Raw genomic sequence first — 16,843 nt, 5'->3', positions numbered from 1 at the left:
TTTTTTAATTTTCTGTTATCCATACAGTGTTGTAAAGTCATGAAACTATGCATATTTACTCAGAATAACTTTTTTTTCTGTATGAAAAAAGGTTTTGAAGTGTTTGGAATTTAAAAATGCAGGAAAATTAATAATTCCATCTTTATTGTCATTTAAAAAAATCACCACGACAAAACCATCCAAGTTATCCAAAACCCATTCACAATTTAAGTTCCTCAATGTTTTTTCAACATGTAGACCAAGTTTGGTGTGTATAGTGTTACTCTCCTCTGAGCAGTATGCATTAATTCACGGCTAAATGTAAAAAATAATCCACATTCAAATCAAAATAGCCGACTTCCTGTTGGTCGTAGCTGATGACTGTGAATTAGAAAGTTGTCCGTCTTGATAAGAACAATTTTTGTACTGAGTTTGGTGTCTGTAGCTAAAACTAACCCCCCCACTTTTGACAAAAGGTGGCGCTATAGAGTGCCTATTCCACGCCCTCTTATGAACTTTTGCCAGTGTCTAGCTGTCACTAATACTGATATGTGTTCTGAGTTTGATGAAATTCTAAGCATGTTATATGCCTCAAAATCACCTGAGAATTATTCCAGTTTGACATGTTGCCACGGCAACAATTTTTTAGATATCAATATCCCCCTTGCAGATTTATATCAGCTGTGTTTTAACATTATTCTGATGAAGTTTGAAGCAAATCGAGTAATAATAAGATGCTGAATTCAAATCATTTTGAAAATGACACACTTCCTTCTGCCAGTTGGTGGCGCTATAACTTTGACTCCTAATAGTCACATATATGCGATCGACATCATACAACGAATAATCTGATGAAGTTTGATTAAAATCAGGAAATGTATGTGGATGGTATTAGACACTTCCTGTTTCTAATTTCTCGCCATAATTTCAACGCCTCGCCACGAGCAAACCGTTCGAGATATCAAAAATCCCCTGGCAATTTTTCATCCCCAGTGTCTTGACATCATGTTGACCAAGTTTGGCGGCAATCGAGAAAAAAACCTATGACAAGTATTTCAAATTCCAGAGCATGCGCTTTTTACATAACTCTAAATAGCTGACTTCCTGTTGGGTGGAGCCTATGACATGCAATACGAAAGTTGTTCGGCACGATGAGATCTATATGTGTACTGAGTTTCATATGAATATGTGCAAGTATGTGTGAGCTATACATCAACATTTCTGACTGTGTTCCAGGGGGCGCCGTAGAGCCCCTGTGCCACGCCCGGGTCCCAGCCTCTGCAGGCTCCTAAAGGCCACAGATTCCAAAGTGTGCGCAAATTTTCAAGAGTTTTTGAGTATGTTAAGGACCCCAAAAGCCCCCACAACTTTGACGAAAAATTTGAATACTAAACCCTAAATAGCCAACTTCCTGTTGGGCGGAGCCTATGATATGCAATACAAAAGTTGTTTGGATTGATGAGATTTATATGTGTACCGAGTTTCATTCGTCTACGAGCAAGAATGTATGATATATGGCCCTCCATATTCCAGGGGGCGCTGTAGAGCCCCTGTGCCACGCCCGTGTATCAGTCTCTGCCCGGCCCTAATGGCCGCAGGTTCCAATCTGTGTGCCAATTTTCAAGACTTTTTAAGCACGTTAAGGGCCCCAAAAGCCCCCGAGACGTTGGAAAAAAAAAATAATAATAATAATAATAATAAATATAGCTGCAAGCAGCGATGGCGGGCTCAAGCCACCAATGCCATCACCACCCCGGTGGCATCAGGTAAACTGTGCCCAGCGGGCACATGCATTCACAATATCCCTCTGGCAGTGAGGTTTTAAAGGATATGGCAGTTAAAGGGTTAATCCGAATCATCTAGACTTTAAAATCACATTCACAGAACAATATATATATATGTATATAACTTTAGTAACACTTTACAATAAGATTCCATTTATAAACATTATGTTAACATGAACAATATTTATATAGCATTCATTCATGTCATTTAATATTCCAAACTTAAACATTAAAACATTGTTTTATTGTGATTTTTTTTCCAAGCACATTTTACCAATTCCAAGCCATATCAATCTTAAAAACTACCATTATTTTTTATTTAATCATTTATGAGTGCTATACAATAGTCCAGGAAAGCTGGAAGAGAAAAACTCCTTATATTCATGTGCAGAATCATTAGGCATGTTTTCTTTTACAGATGAAATGCGCTAAAAAAGAGTTTTAACTCAAACGTTTTTAACTCAAAGTCGAAAATTATGAAATACCCATGAGAAATATCAAACACAAATGCAATACAGAAATGGATAAGTTAAGATTTGACCATTGTACAAAAATGCTGACTGGGTCATGAGGTCAGAAAAGAAGAAGAAGAAAAAAAAACAGGTCAAGAAGAACTGACAAAAATAATTGCAAAATAATTAGGAATTAATGTGAAGATTAATTTTTAGTAAATTCTGCAAGACAGACTTTCAGGAAAGGAGGTGGAATAAAAATGAGCTCCTAAATCTTAACCCCGGATTCAGGAAAATATATTCCTCAAACCATCGGACAAGAGAAGGTGGTGCTGGTCCTTCACGAGTCACTCTAATCTGTTCATAAAGCCTATATATAAAGTCTTAATATGTAGTATTTCACAATACTTCATGGTATTCTAATTAAATCATTTTTTGGAATCTTTGATTTCTCAGAACCTGACACATTGTAATTCTGAGACTCCAGGAAAGTGGCAGTTCTGTAAAATGTTGGCACTGGAGACTAAATGCTCCCTGATAGTTTCACAACTAATTCACTTAACACACACACACACACACACACATTACCCACAGTGACAGAGGGACAGAGTGACATCAGATGTATGATAGTTTTTTAATTTTCTATCATCCATATAGTGTTGTATAGTCATGAAACTATGCATATTTCCTCAGAATGACTTGTCTTCTATGTGTAAATTTTTTTTAAGTGTTTAGAAGCTGCACTTAAAAAAATAAAAGACATTTACTGGTTACTTTTTTACTAATATTTTAAAAAATCACCACGACAAAACCATTCAAGCCATTCAAAATTCATCCGCACCTGTACTGTAAGATACATTCTTTAAACAGTGGTAAAAGAGGATGTGGTGCTGATCCTTCAAGTCACTCAAAACGTATCTGTCCATAAAGCCTATAAAGAATTATTCTTAATATACAGTTCACAATACTTCAGCTTGTTATTCTAATTAAGTGAATGTCATTTTATCAGTAAAATACATAAAATTCATATTATTTTTCTTTGAAAGATTTCTATAAATGATTTAAATCATACTTGTTTCTACAATAATTATTTAAAAGTAATACTATAGCTCCATCTGGTGGCCATTATTGGTACTAAGAATTGCAAGCTTGATTTATATGTTATGATAGTTTTAAATTTATGTTGGCTCTTGAAAATGATAAAGCTATGAAACTTACTGTGCTTCCTTCAAATGATGAGTTCTACGTATATAAAAAATTATGAAGAGTTGGAATAAAAAATTTTAAAGATATAGTAAAATTACTATTGTATTTTTTTATGTTACTTTAATAAATCGCTATGGCCACACCATTTAAGGTATCCTAAACCCATTCGCAATTTAACATCTTCAGTATATGGCTTCATGTTAAAACAGTTTGGTGTGAACTACTTGTGTCTTCTTGGAGGAGAATGAATTCATTTACAGGCTGAGTTTATCATAAATCCACAATAACATTTATGAGTTCTGTATCAATCAGTGTTGTTGTTTGTTTATTTTTTATTTATTTTTTTCATAGGAAGATAACTGACCCTCTACTCTCCTTTTTAATAAATGTGCTTATAAACCAAGAACAAGCTATTTATAGCTGTATTTATAAACTGCTTACTATTGACTATTAATATTGGGACAAGGCTTTATGAAGCATGAACTGACTATTTACTAATGAGTGCAGTTATTATAAAGTGTTATCAATGCATTTGCTAATCTTAACAAATTAGACATTATTTTATAGTGTTATCAAATCCCTTAAATGATTTGTAAGTGTTTTGTAATGATTTTATTGACCTAAAAGCATTTGTGAAAGTTCTGCTTGCATTAGAGCTTAGTCTTGATCTGTGAGCTGAACAGATTTACTGTTACATCCATGAGATTATGTAAATTCAAATAAATATCATGTCACAGGATATCAGAGGTCAGTATCAAATTAGTTTGAAATTATTATTTGCAGCACAAATAAGGTTTTTTAGGATTTTTAAAAATCCCTAAAACTGTCAGAAAATGATAAGGCCTAAGATTTCTATGTGAGTGGCTAAATTTGTTTGTTTTTATAACTATAATGCATAAACTATGAAACTATACAAAATGTATAAAAAAGTACAAGTTATTCTTTTCCAATGTTTTTAATTTATTAAATTTTTTTTTTTTTTTTTTTTTTTTTTTTTTTTTGGATTTACATTTTAAAAAATTAGCCTACGGCGATCATTCTAAACATCTTGAATAAAACCTGTCAATATTTATTATAGACCACTATAACTGTGTATAATCTAACAAACGAGTTTATTATGAAAATAAAAGCGTGTACACCAGATAACTTGGACGATAAAGAAATTGCTAACAATAGTATAATAGAGCATGTTTTAGGTTTTTAGGCGTTTAGATGCAGAAATGGACAAATCAAATGTAAAATCAAATGTAATTGATTTAATAAATATAGATTAAGTCTTGTTAGAGCAAAATAATAAATAAATACGTACACACATTAAAAAAGCAGCCAAGATGAATGAGTTTCCTTTTTTATATATAGATTAAAATTGAAGACAGAAGCAGCTGGTATATGCGGTCACTTAATATTAAAATCCAGTTGATCCACTTCAGATTTAATTCTCAACAGTTTATGTTCACGTGGCTGTTTTCGTTTATATTAGCCAAGCTATTATGTATTTTGAAATAATCTTGTCCGTGATGTGTTCGTTCTTACGACGAAAGGCAGAATCCTGCAGCTCGAGAGAGAAATGTTATTCTGCCAGTCGCGCTTTCAAATAGTCTTGCACACTTAAACGGGTCACAAACACCTGCATTTAGCTCGTGTTGTGTTATAATGGATGTATTGTGTGCATTTATGGCAATAATTTATTTTAAAAAGCTCTTAAACAAGAATAAATTCGTTTGTTTTAAGCTCTGAGACACTGTGCGCGCTGATCGGAGGCAGTGATTTCAGTAGGCAGCCGCAAATATTTCATTTTCACACAAACAGTTCAAAAACATCTTAATTTAGCTATTGGTGTGCTCTAATTGGTGAATTGTGTGATATCGCTGCAATACTTTATTTTTAATAGCTATAAAACAAGAATAAACTCGTTTTTTCTGAGCTCATCATTCCACACGCTCCTGCTCAGAGCAGTGATTCATCTCTCGTGTTTCTCACGTATCACTGACCACACATCCATTATTAATGAGCCCTGACCTGATAATAATCATATATGTTGGTTTAGCTTGTCACTGTGAATTAAATCCAAGTATTTATTTGTATTTTAACCGATTTAAAATCGAAACCAAAAGACAGTCTCCTTCCTTTTTTAGTCCGGTAACTGAACCTGTAGGGGCGCTATTTCTCTCAGACAATGGAAGTCTAAGCACACACACTCAAACAGATGGACAGAGTGAGATGAGATGTCTGACAGTTTTTTAATTTTCTGTTATCCATACAGTGTTGTAAAGTCATGAAACTATGCATATTTACTCAGAATAACTTTTTTTTCTGTATGAAAAAAGGTTTTGAAGTGTTTGGAATTTAAAAATGCAGGAAAATTAATAATTCCATCTTTATTGTCATTTAAAAAAATCACCACGACAAAACCATCCAAGTTATCCAAAACCCATTCACAATTTAAGTTCCTCAATGTTTTTTCAACATGTAGACCAAGTTTGGTGTGTATAGTGTTACTCTCCTCTGAGCAGTATGCATTAATTCACGGCTAAATGTAAAAAATAATCCACATTCAAATCAAAATAGCCGACTTCCTGTTGGTCGTAGCTGATGACTGTGAATTAGAAAGTTGTCCGTCTTGATAAGAACAATTTTTGTACTGAGTTTGGTGTCTGTAGCTAAAACTAACCCCCCCACTTTTGACAAAAGGTGGCGCTATAGAGTGCCTATTCCACGCCCTCTTATGAACTTTTGCCAGTGTCTAGCTGTCACTAATACTGATATGTGTTCTGAGTTTGATGAAATTCTAAGCATGTTATATGCCTCAAAATCACCTGAGAAGTATTCCAGTTTGACATGTTGCCACGGCAACAATTTTTTAGATATCAATATCCCCCTTGCAGATTTATATCAGCTGTGTTTTAACATTATTCTGATGAAGTTTGAAGCAAATCGAGTAATAATAAGATGCTGAATTCAAATCATTTTGAAAATGACACACTTCCTTCTGCCAGTTGGTGGCGCTATAACTTTGACTCCTAATAGTCACATATATGCGATCGACATCATACAACGAATAATCTGATGAAGTTTGATTAAAATCAGGAAATGTATGTGGATGGTATTAGACACTTCCTGTTTCTAATTTCTCGCCATAATTTCAACGCCTCGCCACGAGCAAACCGTTCGAGATATCAAAAATCCCCTGGCAATTTTTCATCCCCAGTGTCTTGAGATTATGTTGACCGAGTTTGGCGGCAATCGAGAAAAAAACCTATGACAAGTATTTCAAATTCCAGAGCATGCGCTTTTTACATAACTCTAAATAGCTGACTTCCTGTTGGGTGGAGCCTATGACATGCAATACGAAAGTTGTTCAGCACGATGAGATCTATATGTGTACTGAGTTTCATATGAATATGTGCAAGTATGTGTGAGCTATACATCAACATTTCTGACTGTGTTCCAGGGGGCGCCGTAGAGCCCCTGTGCCACGCCCGGGTCCCAGCCTCTGCAGGCTCCTAAAGGCCACAGATTCCAAAGTGTGCGCAAATTTTCAAGAGTTTTTGAGTATGTTAAGGACCCCCAAAGCCCCCACAACTTTGACGAAAAATTTGAATACTAAACCCTAAATAGCCAACTTCCTGTTGGGCGGAGCCTATGATATGCAATACAAAAGTTGTTTGGATTGATGAGATTTATATGTGTACCGAGTTTCATACGTCTACGAGCAAGAATGTATGATATATGGCCCTCCATATTCCAGGGGGCGCTGTAGAGCCCCTGTGCCACGCCCGTGTATCAGTCTCTGCCCGGCCCTAATGGCCGCAGGTTCCAATCTGTGTGCCAATTTTCAAGACTTTTTAAGCATGTTAAGGGCCCCAAAAGCCCCCGAGACGTTGGAAAAAAATAATAATAATAATAATAATAATAATAATAATAATAATAATAATAATAAAAAATAATCCTAAGGAAAACAATAGGCCTCTCGCCCTTTGGGCTTGAGCCCTAATAAATATAGCTGCAAGCAGCGATGTCGGGCTCAAGCCACCAATGCCATCGCCACCCCGGTGGCATCAGGTAAACTGTGCCCAGCGGGCACATGCATTCACAATATCCCTCTGGCAGTGAGGTTTTAAAGGATATGGCAGTTAAAGGGTTAATCCGAATCATCTAGACTTTAAAATCACATTCACAGAACAATATATATATATATATATAACTTTAGTAACACTTTACAATAAGATTCCATTCATAAACATTATGTTAACATGAACAATGTTTATATAGCATTCATTCACGTCAGTTAATATTCCAAACTTAAACATTAAAACATTGTTTTATTGTGATTTTTTTCCAAGCATTTTTTACCAATTCCAAACCATATCAATCTTAATAACTACCATTATTTTTTATTTAATCATTTATGAGTGCTATACAATAGTCCAGGAAAGCTGGAAGAGAAAAACAGGTCAAGAAGAACTGACAAAAAGAATTGCAAAATAATTAGGAAATAATGTGAAGATTAATTTTTAGTCAATTCTGCAAGACAGACTTTCAGGAAAGGAGGTGGAATAAAAATGAGCTCTTAAATCTTAATCCTGGATTCTGGAAGATATACTCCTCAAACCATCGAACAAGAGGAGGTGGTGCTGGTCCTTCACGAGTCACTCTAATCTGTTCATAAAGCCTATATATAAAGCCTTAATATATAGTATTTCACAATACTTCATGGTATTCTAATTAAATCATTTTTTGGGATCTTAAGTCTCTCAGAGCCGGACACCGAGTAATTCTGGAGACTCCAGGAAAGTGGCAGTTCTGTAAAATGTTGGCGCTGGAGACTAAATGCTCCCTGATAGTTTCACACCTAATTCACTTAACACACACACAAACACACACACACACACACACTACCCACAGTGACAGTGGGACTGAGTGACATTAGATGTATGATAGTTTTTTTATTTTCTATCATCCATATAGTGTTGTATAGTCATGAAACTATTGTCATGAGACCAGTCATTCTGAGGAAATATGCCTCAGAATGACTTGTCTTTTATGTGTACATTTTTTTTAAGTGTTTAGAAGCTGCACTTTAAAAAAAATAAAAAGACATTTACTGGTTCCTTTTTTACTATTATTTCAAAAAATCACCACGACAAAACCATTCAAGCTATCCAAAATTCATTCACACCTGTTCTGTAAGATTAGTTCTTTAAACAGTGGTAAAAGAGGATGTGGTGCTGATCCTTCAAGAGTCACTCAAAACGTATCTGTCCATAAAGCCTATAAAGAATTATTCTTAATATACAGTTCACAATACTTCAGCTTGTTATTCTAATTAAGTGAGGGTCATTTTTATCAGTAAAATTCCTAAAATACATATTATTTTATTTGAAAGATTTCTATAAATTATTTAAATCATACTCGTTTCTACAATAATTATTTAAAAGTAATCCTATAGCTCCCTCTGGTGACCATTATTGGTACTAAGAATTGCAAGCTTGATTTATAAGTTATGATAGTTTTAATTTTAGGCTGGCTCTTGAAAATGAAAAAGCTATGAAACTTACTGTGCTTCCTTCAAATGAGGACTTCTACTTATATAAAAAATTATGAAGAGTTAGAATGAAAAATTTTAAAGATATAGTAAAATAACTATTGTATTTTTTTATGTTACATTAATAAATCTCTATGGCAACACCATTTAAGCTATCCTAAACCCATTCACAATTTAACATCTCAGTATATTGGCATCATGTTGAAAAAGGAGTATGGAGTAGTATGAGGAGGAGTATGAATTCATTTACAGGCTGATTTTATCATAAATCCACAATAAAATTTATTTTTCTGTTCTGTATCAATCTGTGTTGTTGTTTGTTTATTTTTATCTTTTATTTTTCATAGGAAGATAACTGATCCTTTACTCTCCTTTTTAATAAATGTGCTTATAAACCAAAAACAAGCTATTTATAGCTGTATTTATAAACTGCTTACTACTGACTATTAATATTGGGACAAGGCTTTATAAAGCATGAACTGACTATTTACTTTTTGAGTTTGAAATTATTATTTGCAGCACAAATTAGGGTTTTTTAGGATTTTTAAAAATCCCTAAAACTGTCAGAAAAGGATAAGGCCTAAGATTTCTATGTGAGTGGCTACATTTATTTGTTATATAACTATAATGCATAAACTATGAAATTATACAAAATGTATAAAAAAGTACAACAGTCATTGTTTTCCAATGTTTTTTTTTTTTTTTTTTTTTTTTTTTTTTTTGGATTTACATTAAAAAAAATTAGCCTACTGCAATCATTCTAAACAGCTTGAATAAAACCTGTTAATATTTATTATAGACCACTGTAACTGTGTATAATCTAACAAACAAGTTTATTATGAAAATAAAAGTGTGTACACCAGATAAATTGGACGATAAAGAAATTGCTAACAATAGTATAATAGAGCATGTTTTAGGTTTTTAGGCGTTTAGATGCAGATATGGACAAATCAAATGTAAAATAAAATGTAATTGATTTAATTAAATATAGATTAATTCTTGTTAGAGCAAAATAATAAATAAATAAATAAATACGTACACACATTAAAAAAGCAGCCAAGATGAATGAATTTCATTTTTTATATAGATTAAAATTGAAGACAGAAGCAGCTGGTATATGCGGTCACTTAATATTAAAATCCAGTAGATCCACTTCAGATATATTTCTCAACAGTTTATGTTCACGTGGCTGTTTTCGTTTATAGTCGCCAAGCTATTATGTGTTTTGAAATAATCTTGTCCGTGATGTGTTCGTTCGTACGACGAAAGCCAGAATCCTGCAGCTCGAGAGATATATGTTATTCTGCCAGTCTCGCTTTCAAATAGTCTTGCGCACTTAAACGGGTCACAAACACCTGCATTTACCTCTTGATGTGTTACAATGGGTTTATTGTGTGCATTTGTGGTAATGTTTTATTTAAAAAAGCTCTTAAACAAGAATAAATTCGTTTGTTTTGAGCTCGACACTGTAAGCGCTGATCGGAGGCGTGATTTCAGATAGGCAGCCACAAATATTTCATTTTCACACAAACAGTTCAAAAACATCTGAATTTAGCTCTTGGTGTGTTCTAATTGGTTGATTGTGTGATATCGCTGTAATAATTTATTTTTAAAAGCTATAAAACAGGAATAAATTAGTTTTTTCTGAGCTCTTTACTCCAGACTCTGGTGATCACAGCGGTGATTCATCTCTCCTATTTCTCACGTATCTCTGGCCAGAAATAATTTATCCATGAGCCCTGAACCGGTAATAATCAGATATGTTGGTTTAGCTTGTCAGTGTGAATTAAATCTAAGTATTTATTTGTATTTTTAACCGATTTAAAAGTGAAAGTAAAAGTCCGGTAATTGCACCTGTAGGGGCGCAATTTCTCTCAGACAATGGAAGTCTGAAGCACACATACTCAAACAGAGGGACAATGTGAGATGAGATGTCTGAGAGTTTTTTAATTTTCTGTTATCCATACAGTGTTGTAAAGTCTTGAAACTATGCATATTTCCTCAGAATGACTTTTTCATCTGTATGAAAAAATTCTTTGACGTGTTTGGAAGCTGCATTTTAAAAATACAATAATGATTCCCTTTGTAAGGTAATTTCAAAAAATCACCACGGCAAAACCATTCAAGCTATCCAAAATCCATTCACAATTTAAGTTCCTATCAGAAATACTGATGTGTGTTCAGAGTTTTGTGAAATTCTAAGTATGGTATTTGCCTCAAAATCACCTGAGAAGTATTCCAGTTTGACATGTTGCCACGCCAACAATTTTTTAGATATCAATATCCCCCTTGCAGATTTATATCGGCTGTGTTTTAACATTATTCTGAGGAAGTTTGAAGCAAATCGAGTAATAATAAGATGCTGAATTCAAATCATTTTGAAAATGACACACTTCCTTCTGCCAGTTGGTGGCGCTATAACTTTGACTCCTAATAGTCACATATATGCGATCGACATCATACAACGAATAATCTGATGAAGTTTGATTAAAATCAGGAACTGTATGTGGATGGTATTAGACACTTCCTGTTTCTCATTTCTCGCCATAATTTCAACGCCTCGCCACGAGCAAACCGTTAGAGATATCAAAAATCCCCTGGCAATTTTTCATCCCCAGTGTCTTGAGATCATGTTGACCGAGTTTGGCGGCAATCGAGAAAAAAACCTATGACAAGTATTTCAAATTCCAGAGCATGCGCTTTTTACATAACTCTAAATAGCTGACTTCCTGTTGGGTGGAGCCTATGACATGCAATATGAAAGTTGTTCGGCACGATGAGATCTATATGTGTACTGAGTTTCATATGAATATGTGCAAGTATGTGTGAGCTATACATCAACATTTATGACTGTGTTCCAGGGGGCGCCATAGAGCCCCTGTGCCACGCCCGGGTCCCAGCCTCTGCAGGCTCCTAAAGGCCACAGATTCCAAAGTGTGCGCAAATTTTCAAGAGTTTTTGAGTATGTTAAGGACCCCCAAAGCCCCCACAACTTTGACGAAAAATTTGAATACTAAACCCTAAATAGCCAACTTCCTGTTGGGCGGAGCCTATGATATGCAATACAAAAGTTGTTTGGATTGATGAGATTTATATGTGTACCGAGTTTCATACGTCTACGAGCAAGAATGTATGATATATGGCCCTCCATATTCCAGGGGGCGCTGTAGAGCCCCTGTGCCACGCCCGTGTATCAGTCTCTGCCCGGCCCTAATGGCCGCAGGTTCCAATCTGTGTGCCAATTTTCAAGACTTTTTAAGCACGTTAAGGGCCCCAAAAGCCCCCGAGACGTTGGAAAAAAATAATAATAATAATAATAATAATAATAATAATAAAAAATAATCCTAAGGAAAACAATAGGCCTCTCGCCCTTTGGGCTTGAGCCCTAATAATAATAATAAAAAATAATCCTAAGGAAAACAATAGGCCTCTCGCCCTTTGGGCTTGAGCCCTAATAATAAAAAATAATCCTAAGGAAAACAATAGGGCTCTCGCCCTCCAGGCTTGAGCCCTAATGATATTGAAGCTTGGAATAAGAGGTTTTTGAAAGTTATCTCTTACGCTCACCAGAGCTGCATTTACTTGATTAAAAATTAAAAAAGTAATATTATTGCAATTTAAAATAACTGTTTTATAACTTTATATTCATTTCAAATTGTCATTTATTCCTGTGCTGGAAAAGCTGAATTTTTTATCATTTATGTGCTTATTTGGTGCTCAATTATTTGTAATTATTATCGCTACACAATTCTTAATAATAGTTATCCTTATTATGCAATTTAAATTTACATTTATGCATTTAGCAGACACTTTTATCCAACCGGTTTTAACCAGTTTTGTACGTATTTGACCCTGGACCACAAAACCAGTCTTAAGTCAATGGGGTATATTTTTTGCAATAGCCAAAAAAACATTGTATGGGTCAAAATTATTGATTTTTCTTTTATGCTAAAAATCATTAGGATGTTTGCTCATGATCATGTTCCATGAAGATGTTTTGTAAATTTCCTATTGGAAACATATAAAAACCTAATTTATGATTAATAATATGCATTGTTAATGCATATTAATTATTTTGGACAAATTTAAAGGTGATTTTCTCAGTATTTTGTCTGATCCTAACAAACCATACATCCACGGAAAGCTTATTTATTCAGCTTTTATATGATGTATGAATCTTAATTTCGAGAAATTGACCCTTTTGACTGGTTTTGTGGTCCAGGGTCACATATGACATTAAACTATTAATTCACATCGACTGCATACTTTTCACAGCCTGTCGTGTTTGGTATCTGGTGCTGGATGAAGGTTGCTGTCCCGACGAGGATGAGGAGACCTGCGCCTGCTGCTGCGGCTGTTGGCTGCGCTGCACCTGCGTTAACACCTGCGCCTGCGTGGCCGGTTGCGTTTGGCCCTGCTGCTGCCTATGCACCTTTTGCATGTGCCACTTTTGAGAGGACGTCTGAAACTTGGTGGTGGGGTTCCACACGACCGCCTGCTGCACCACAGGTACGGTCTCTCTGGGCAGTAAAGGTCGCTGTTTCTTTACTGTGATGGTTGAGATGGGTGAGGAACTGTTGGCGGTGGAGGGAGTGGTGATGGGGAGGGTCGAGGAGGTCAAGGTTGTGTTGTTCGGAGCTGCTGTGATGTGTGTTATGTTAAGCGGGATGGCCATCGGGGATTGAGACGGGTCTTTAATAGCTGGGGAGGAGGAAAGGACTGTTGGGTTCTGAGGCTGGGCTGAAACTGGAGTGGCTTTACCTGGAGTCAAAGAAAATCATGAGCGCATGAGACAGGGTTATTATCGTTAACTAAAACTAAAACCATAAAAACATTTTGTCACTTAAAATAAATGTCAACTGAAATAAAATCAAATGTAAAGAAAAAAAAGGAAAACTTAATTTATGTTACAGTAGGTAGCTGCAAAGCCACATTTCTCATTTTCATTTAAACTTTAAACTCAGTGACTGTTGTAAATAACTCAAATGTATGACAAAATTAGTAAAACGGAAAATATAAAAGTAAAACCAAATTATAAATATACATATAAAAAACACAAAACACACAATAAAATTACTTTAATAATACTTCCAATTAAACTATTAATAAAAATGATAAGAGTATATCTGGCATGAGAACACATTAACCAGTTTACCTTTTGTCCTAACCAGGGAAACTATAGGCAAGCAATTGTTCATTATATATTTTTAACAAGACATTTGCTAATTAGTTTACTGGTTATGGGTTTTGTCCAGTTGAATCTTAGAATGGTACAAAATCCGAATAAACTATGGTTATATTTTAAAAATGCAAAAAAAAAAAAAAAATTGTGTATGTTGATAAATGTGGCAGTTATCTTAGATAAATAACGTTACACACATCAAGAAATATTAATTTATGCTTTAGGTATTGTATAAACTTACCTGTAATTATATCGGAAACTTCCTCTATAACGTAAAAAAGCAGCTGGCTTAGAAGCAAGACGAACAATATTACAGTAATATTACTAAAAGTGATCTGAGGTAAATTTCAAGTTCAACGCAATCGGTGACTGAGACGCAAGATGGCGCCAGTTGCGTTTGTATGAAACGAGAGCGAATCCGCTGTGCGACAAAAGCGTTGATCAAAAAGAATTCGCAGTTAAAAAATCGAATTATTCTGTAATAGAAAACGTCTTATAATAATAGGGTTACTCGTAGTATTCGTATACGGCTCATCATGTGGCGATCAGCATGAAGCAACCCGCTAACGTTAAAACCATGTAAAATAAAACCGATAACGTTAATGTATCTGAGGTGCATTATATTATATATTAATTTTATATTATTTATTTAAATATATTATTCTTTGTTTTATTTTGAATTACTTTATGAATAAAATCACTGAGTAGACCTTTGAACATCAACTATCTGACTGGTTGGGATAAAAATTACTTGATGCTGAACAAGCATCTAGTGCAACTGATTTTTTTTTGGTTTAACAGTATACTATTTACTGCTTTATTGGTACTGATTCATAAAGGAAATCTGACCTTCAGGTTTGGAGGTTGTGGGCTCTTTGAGTGCAGTGACAGCAGCTGAATCTTTCCTGTTCCTCTTCCTCTCCTTCCCTGCCTGCTCTTCTCCCAGGTCAATGACCAGCTCCCTCTCAGAGTCTGAGTCCATGTCTTCATCCACAGATGCCGGCTGCACGGCCTCCGCAGAGCCCTTGGGTTTCTCTCTGGGATCTGGAGATGCGGGAGCAGCTTTCAGTTTCTCAGGAGGTTCTTTCTCTGAATCCATTCCTGGTTTGTCTTTAGCTATAGGCTCAGAGGTGCTTGATTTTTGGCTGGTTTCTCCTTTGGTTGTTTTACTGGCTGTAGCAGCAGACTCTGTACTGCTGTCTTTGTCCTCACCTGCAGCCGCCGATGGTTTTGACTTTTTCTTGGGTGGCTCTTTCTCATTTTTATCATCAGCTACGGTTTTGTCATCTTGGCCGCACTTCGATTTCTGCTCATCGTCGCTACCGTATTCACTCTCGCTGGAGACAGACTTGTCGGATTCCTCCGAATCACTGTGCTCTACGCCTTTATACACATCCTCAGATATTTCATCTATACCTGTGAGACACAGAAATGTTTCAACTTCAGGAAAGTAATACATTGGCTGCAAATTCTCTATCAACAAGTCTTCATAAATGAAAAGGATTATTAATAGAGTGTAACTAACTCACTAATGAGGAAAACAGGACTATTTAAAAAGCTAGAGCAAGTTATGTAATAAATGCAAGTAATGCCATCAGAGAGATTTGGAATGGTTTGTGAATGGCAGCCAAACACTGAAAGCTGTTGCAATTGTAGTCAGTTCAAAGTGTGAAAATGGCTGTTGTGTTTCTGACGACAGATTTCTATCTGGACTCACCCAGCTGTGCTTTGCAGCTCTCTATGGTCTTATCCAGGTTAAGTTGGAAACGGCTTCTGATCTGTCTCTTAGGGGAGGTGAGGGAGGGCTGAGCCCCCTGCTGCTGTTGCTGCTGGACACTTTCACTCAGCTCCTTCAGGTCCATCTCTGCCTTACTACGATCTGAAAGAGATCACAAGGATTTCACTAGCCCTCTATGAGCATATCTAAAAGCATACTCATTTGATCCTCATTAAATCATTATTTGAGCTGCAGGACATCAAGTATACCTAAGAGCTAGGAAGAATTAGATTTAGGCTTTTTGTGGAATAGCATCACCAATTAATTATCCACTATGAGACCTTAATGTCTTATTATTGTGAAGAAATTAAATATAGTAAATTTAGATTTCATGTTTACTTTCACACAGTACAACATAGTGAACAGAATTGTACTGTTGTAATGTTACATATATTATGTAACATTTATATTGTAATCATTTTTATGCACACAGTGTATATACTGACATCTACATAATTCATATCCTTCAATTTGGAAGAGGACATTGGGCAAGATGTGATTGAACATCTTTTACCAATCAAAAGTTTGGAGTCAAGTTTTTTTGTTCAAGAAATGAATGCTTTTATTGTGCAAGTAAAGTAACAAAAAGAAAATATTTCAAATAAATGCTGTTCTTTTGAACTTTGTTGTCAAAGAATCCTGTAAAAAAAAAAAAGATTTCCAACACTGATAATAATGAGAAGCGAAGATCATGTGACCCTGAAGACTGGAATAAATTAAATTTGAAATTATTTGAAATAGAAAACGGTTCACAATATTTCTGTAAAGCTGTGCTTTTTATCACATAAATGCAGTCTTGCTGAATATAAGAGGTTTTGAAAAACATTTAAAAGTCTTTTTGACCCAATGCTTTTGAATGCTAGCGTATATATAGAAATTTAAAACATGACTATTATCAGATAAAACAATCAATTAAAC

General features: G+C 35.0%; 1 protein-coding gene across 4 annotated transcripts in view; it reads right to left on the bottom strand.

Annotated features, from left to right (window-relative positions):
• Positions 1–16,843, bottom strand: part of LOC128022407 (protein kinase C-binding protein 1) — a 39,705-nt gene that overhangs the window by 12,403 nt on the left and 10,459 nt on the right. For all 4 annotated transcript variants that reach the window (XM_052609944.1, XM_052609943.1, XM_052609947.1 and 1 more), the window contains 3 exons: positions 15,866–16,027; positions 14,998–15,564; positions 13,233–13,727 (listed from right to left, as the gene is read on the bottom strand). In XM_052609944.1, the coding sequence (XP_052465904.1) occupies positions 13,233–13,727; positions 14,998–15,564; positions 15,866–16,027 (1,224 nt within the window). The remainder of the gene's footprint in view (positions 1–13,232; positions 13,728–14,997; positions 15,565–15,865; positions 16,028–16,843) is intronic.

This window comes from Carassius gibelio, chromosome A11 (assembly GCF_023724105.1).
Source record: "Carassius gibelio isolate Cgi1373 ecotype wild population from Czech Republic chromosome A11, carGib1.2-hapl.c, whole genome shotgun sequence".
Lineage (NCBI taxonomy): Eukaryota > Metazoa > Chordata > Actinopteri > Cypriniformes > Cyprinidae > Carassius > Carassius gibelio.
The sequence above is the reverse complement of the archived record's forward strand: the minus strand, read 5'-3'. Positions and strand labels throughout refer to the sequence as shown.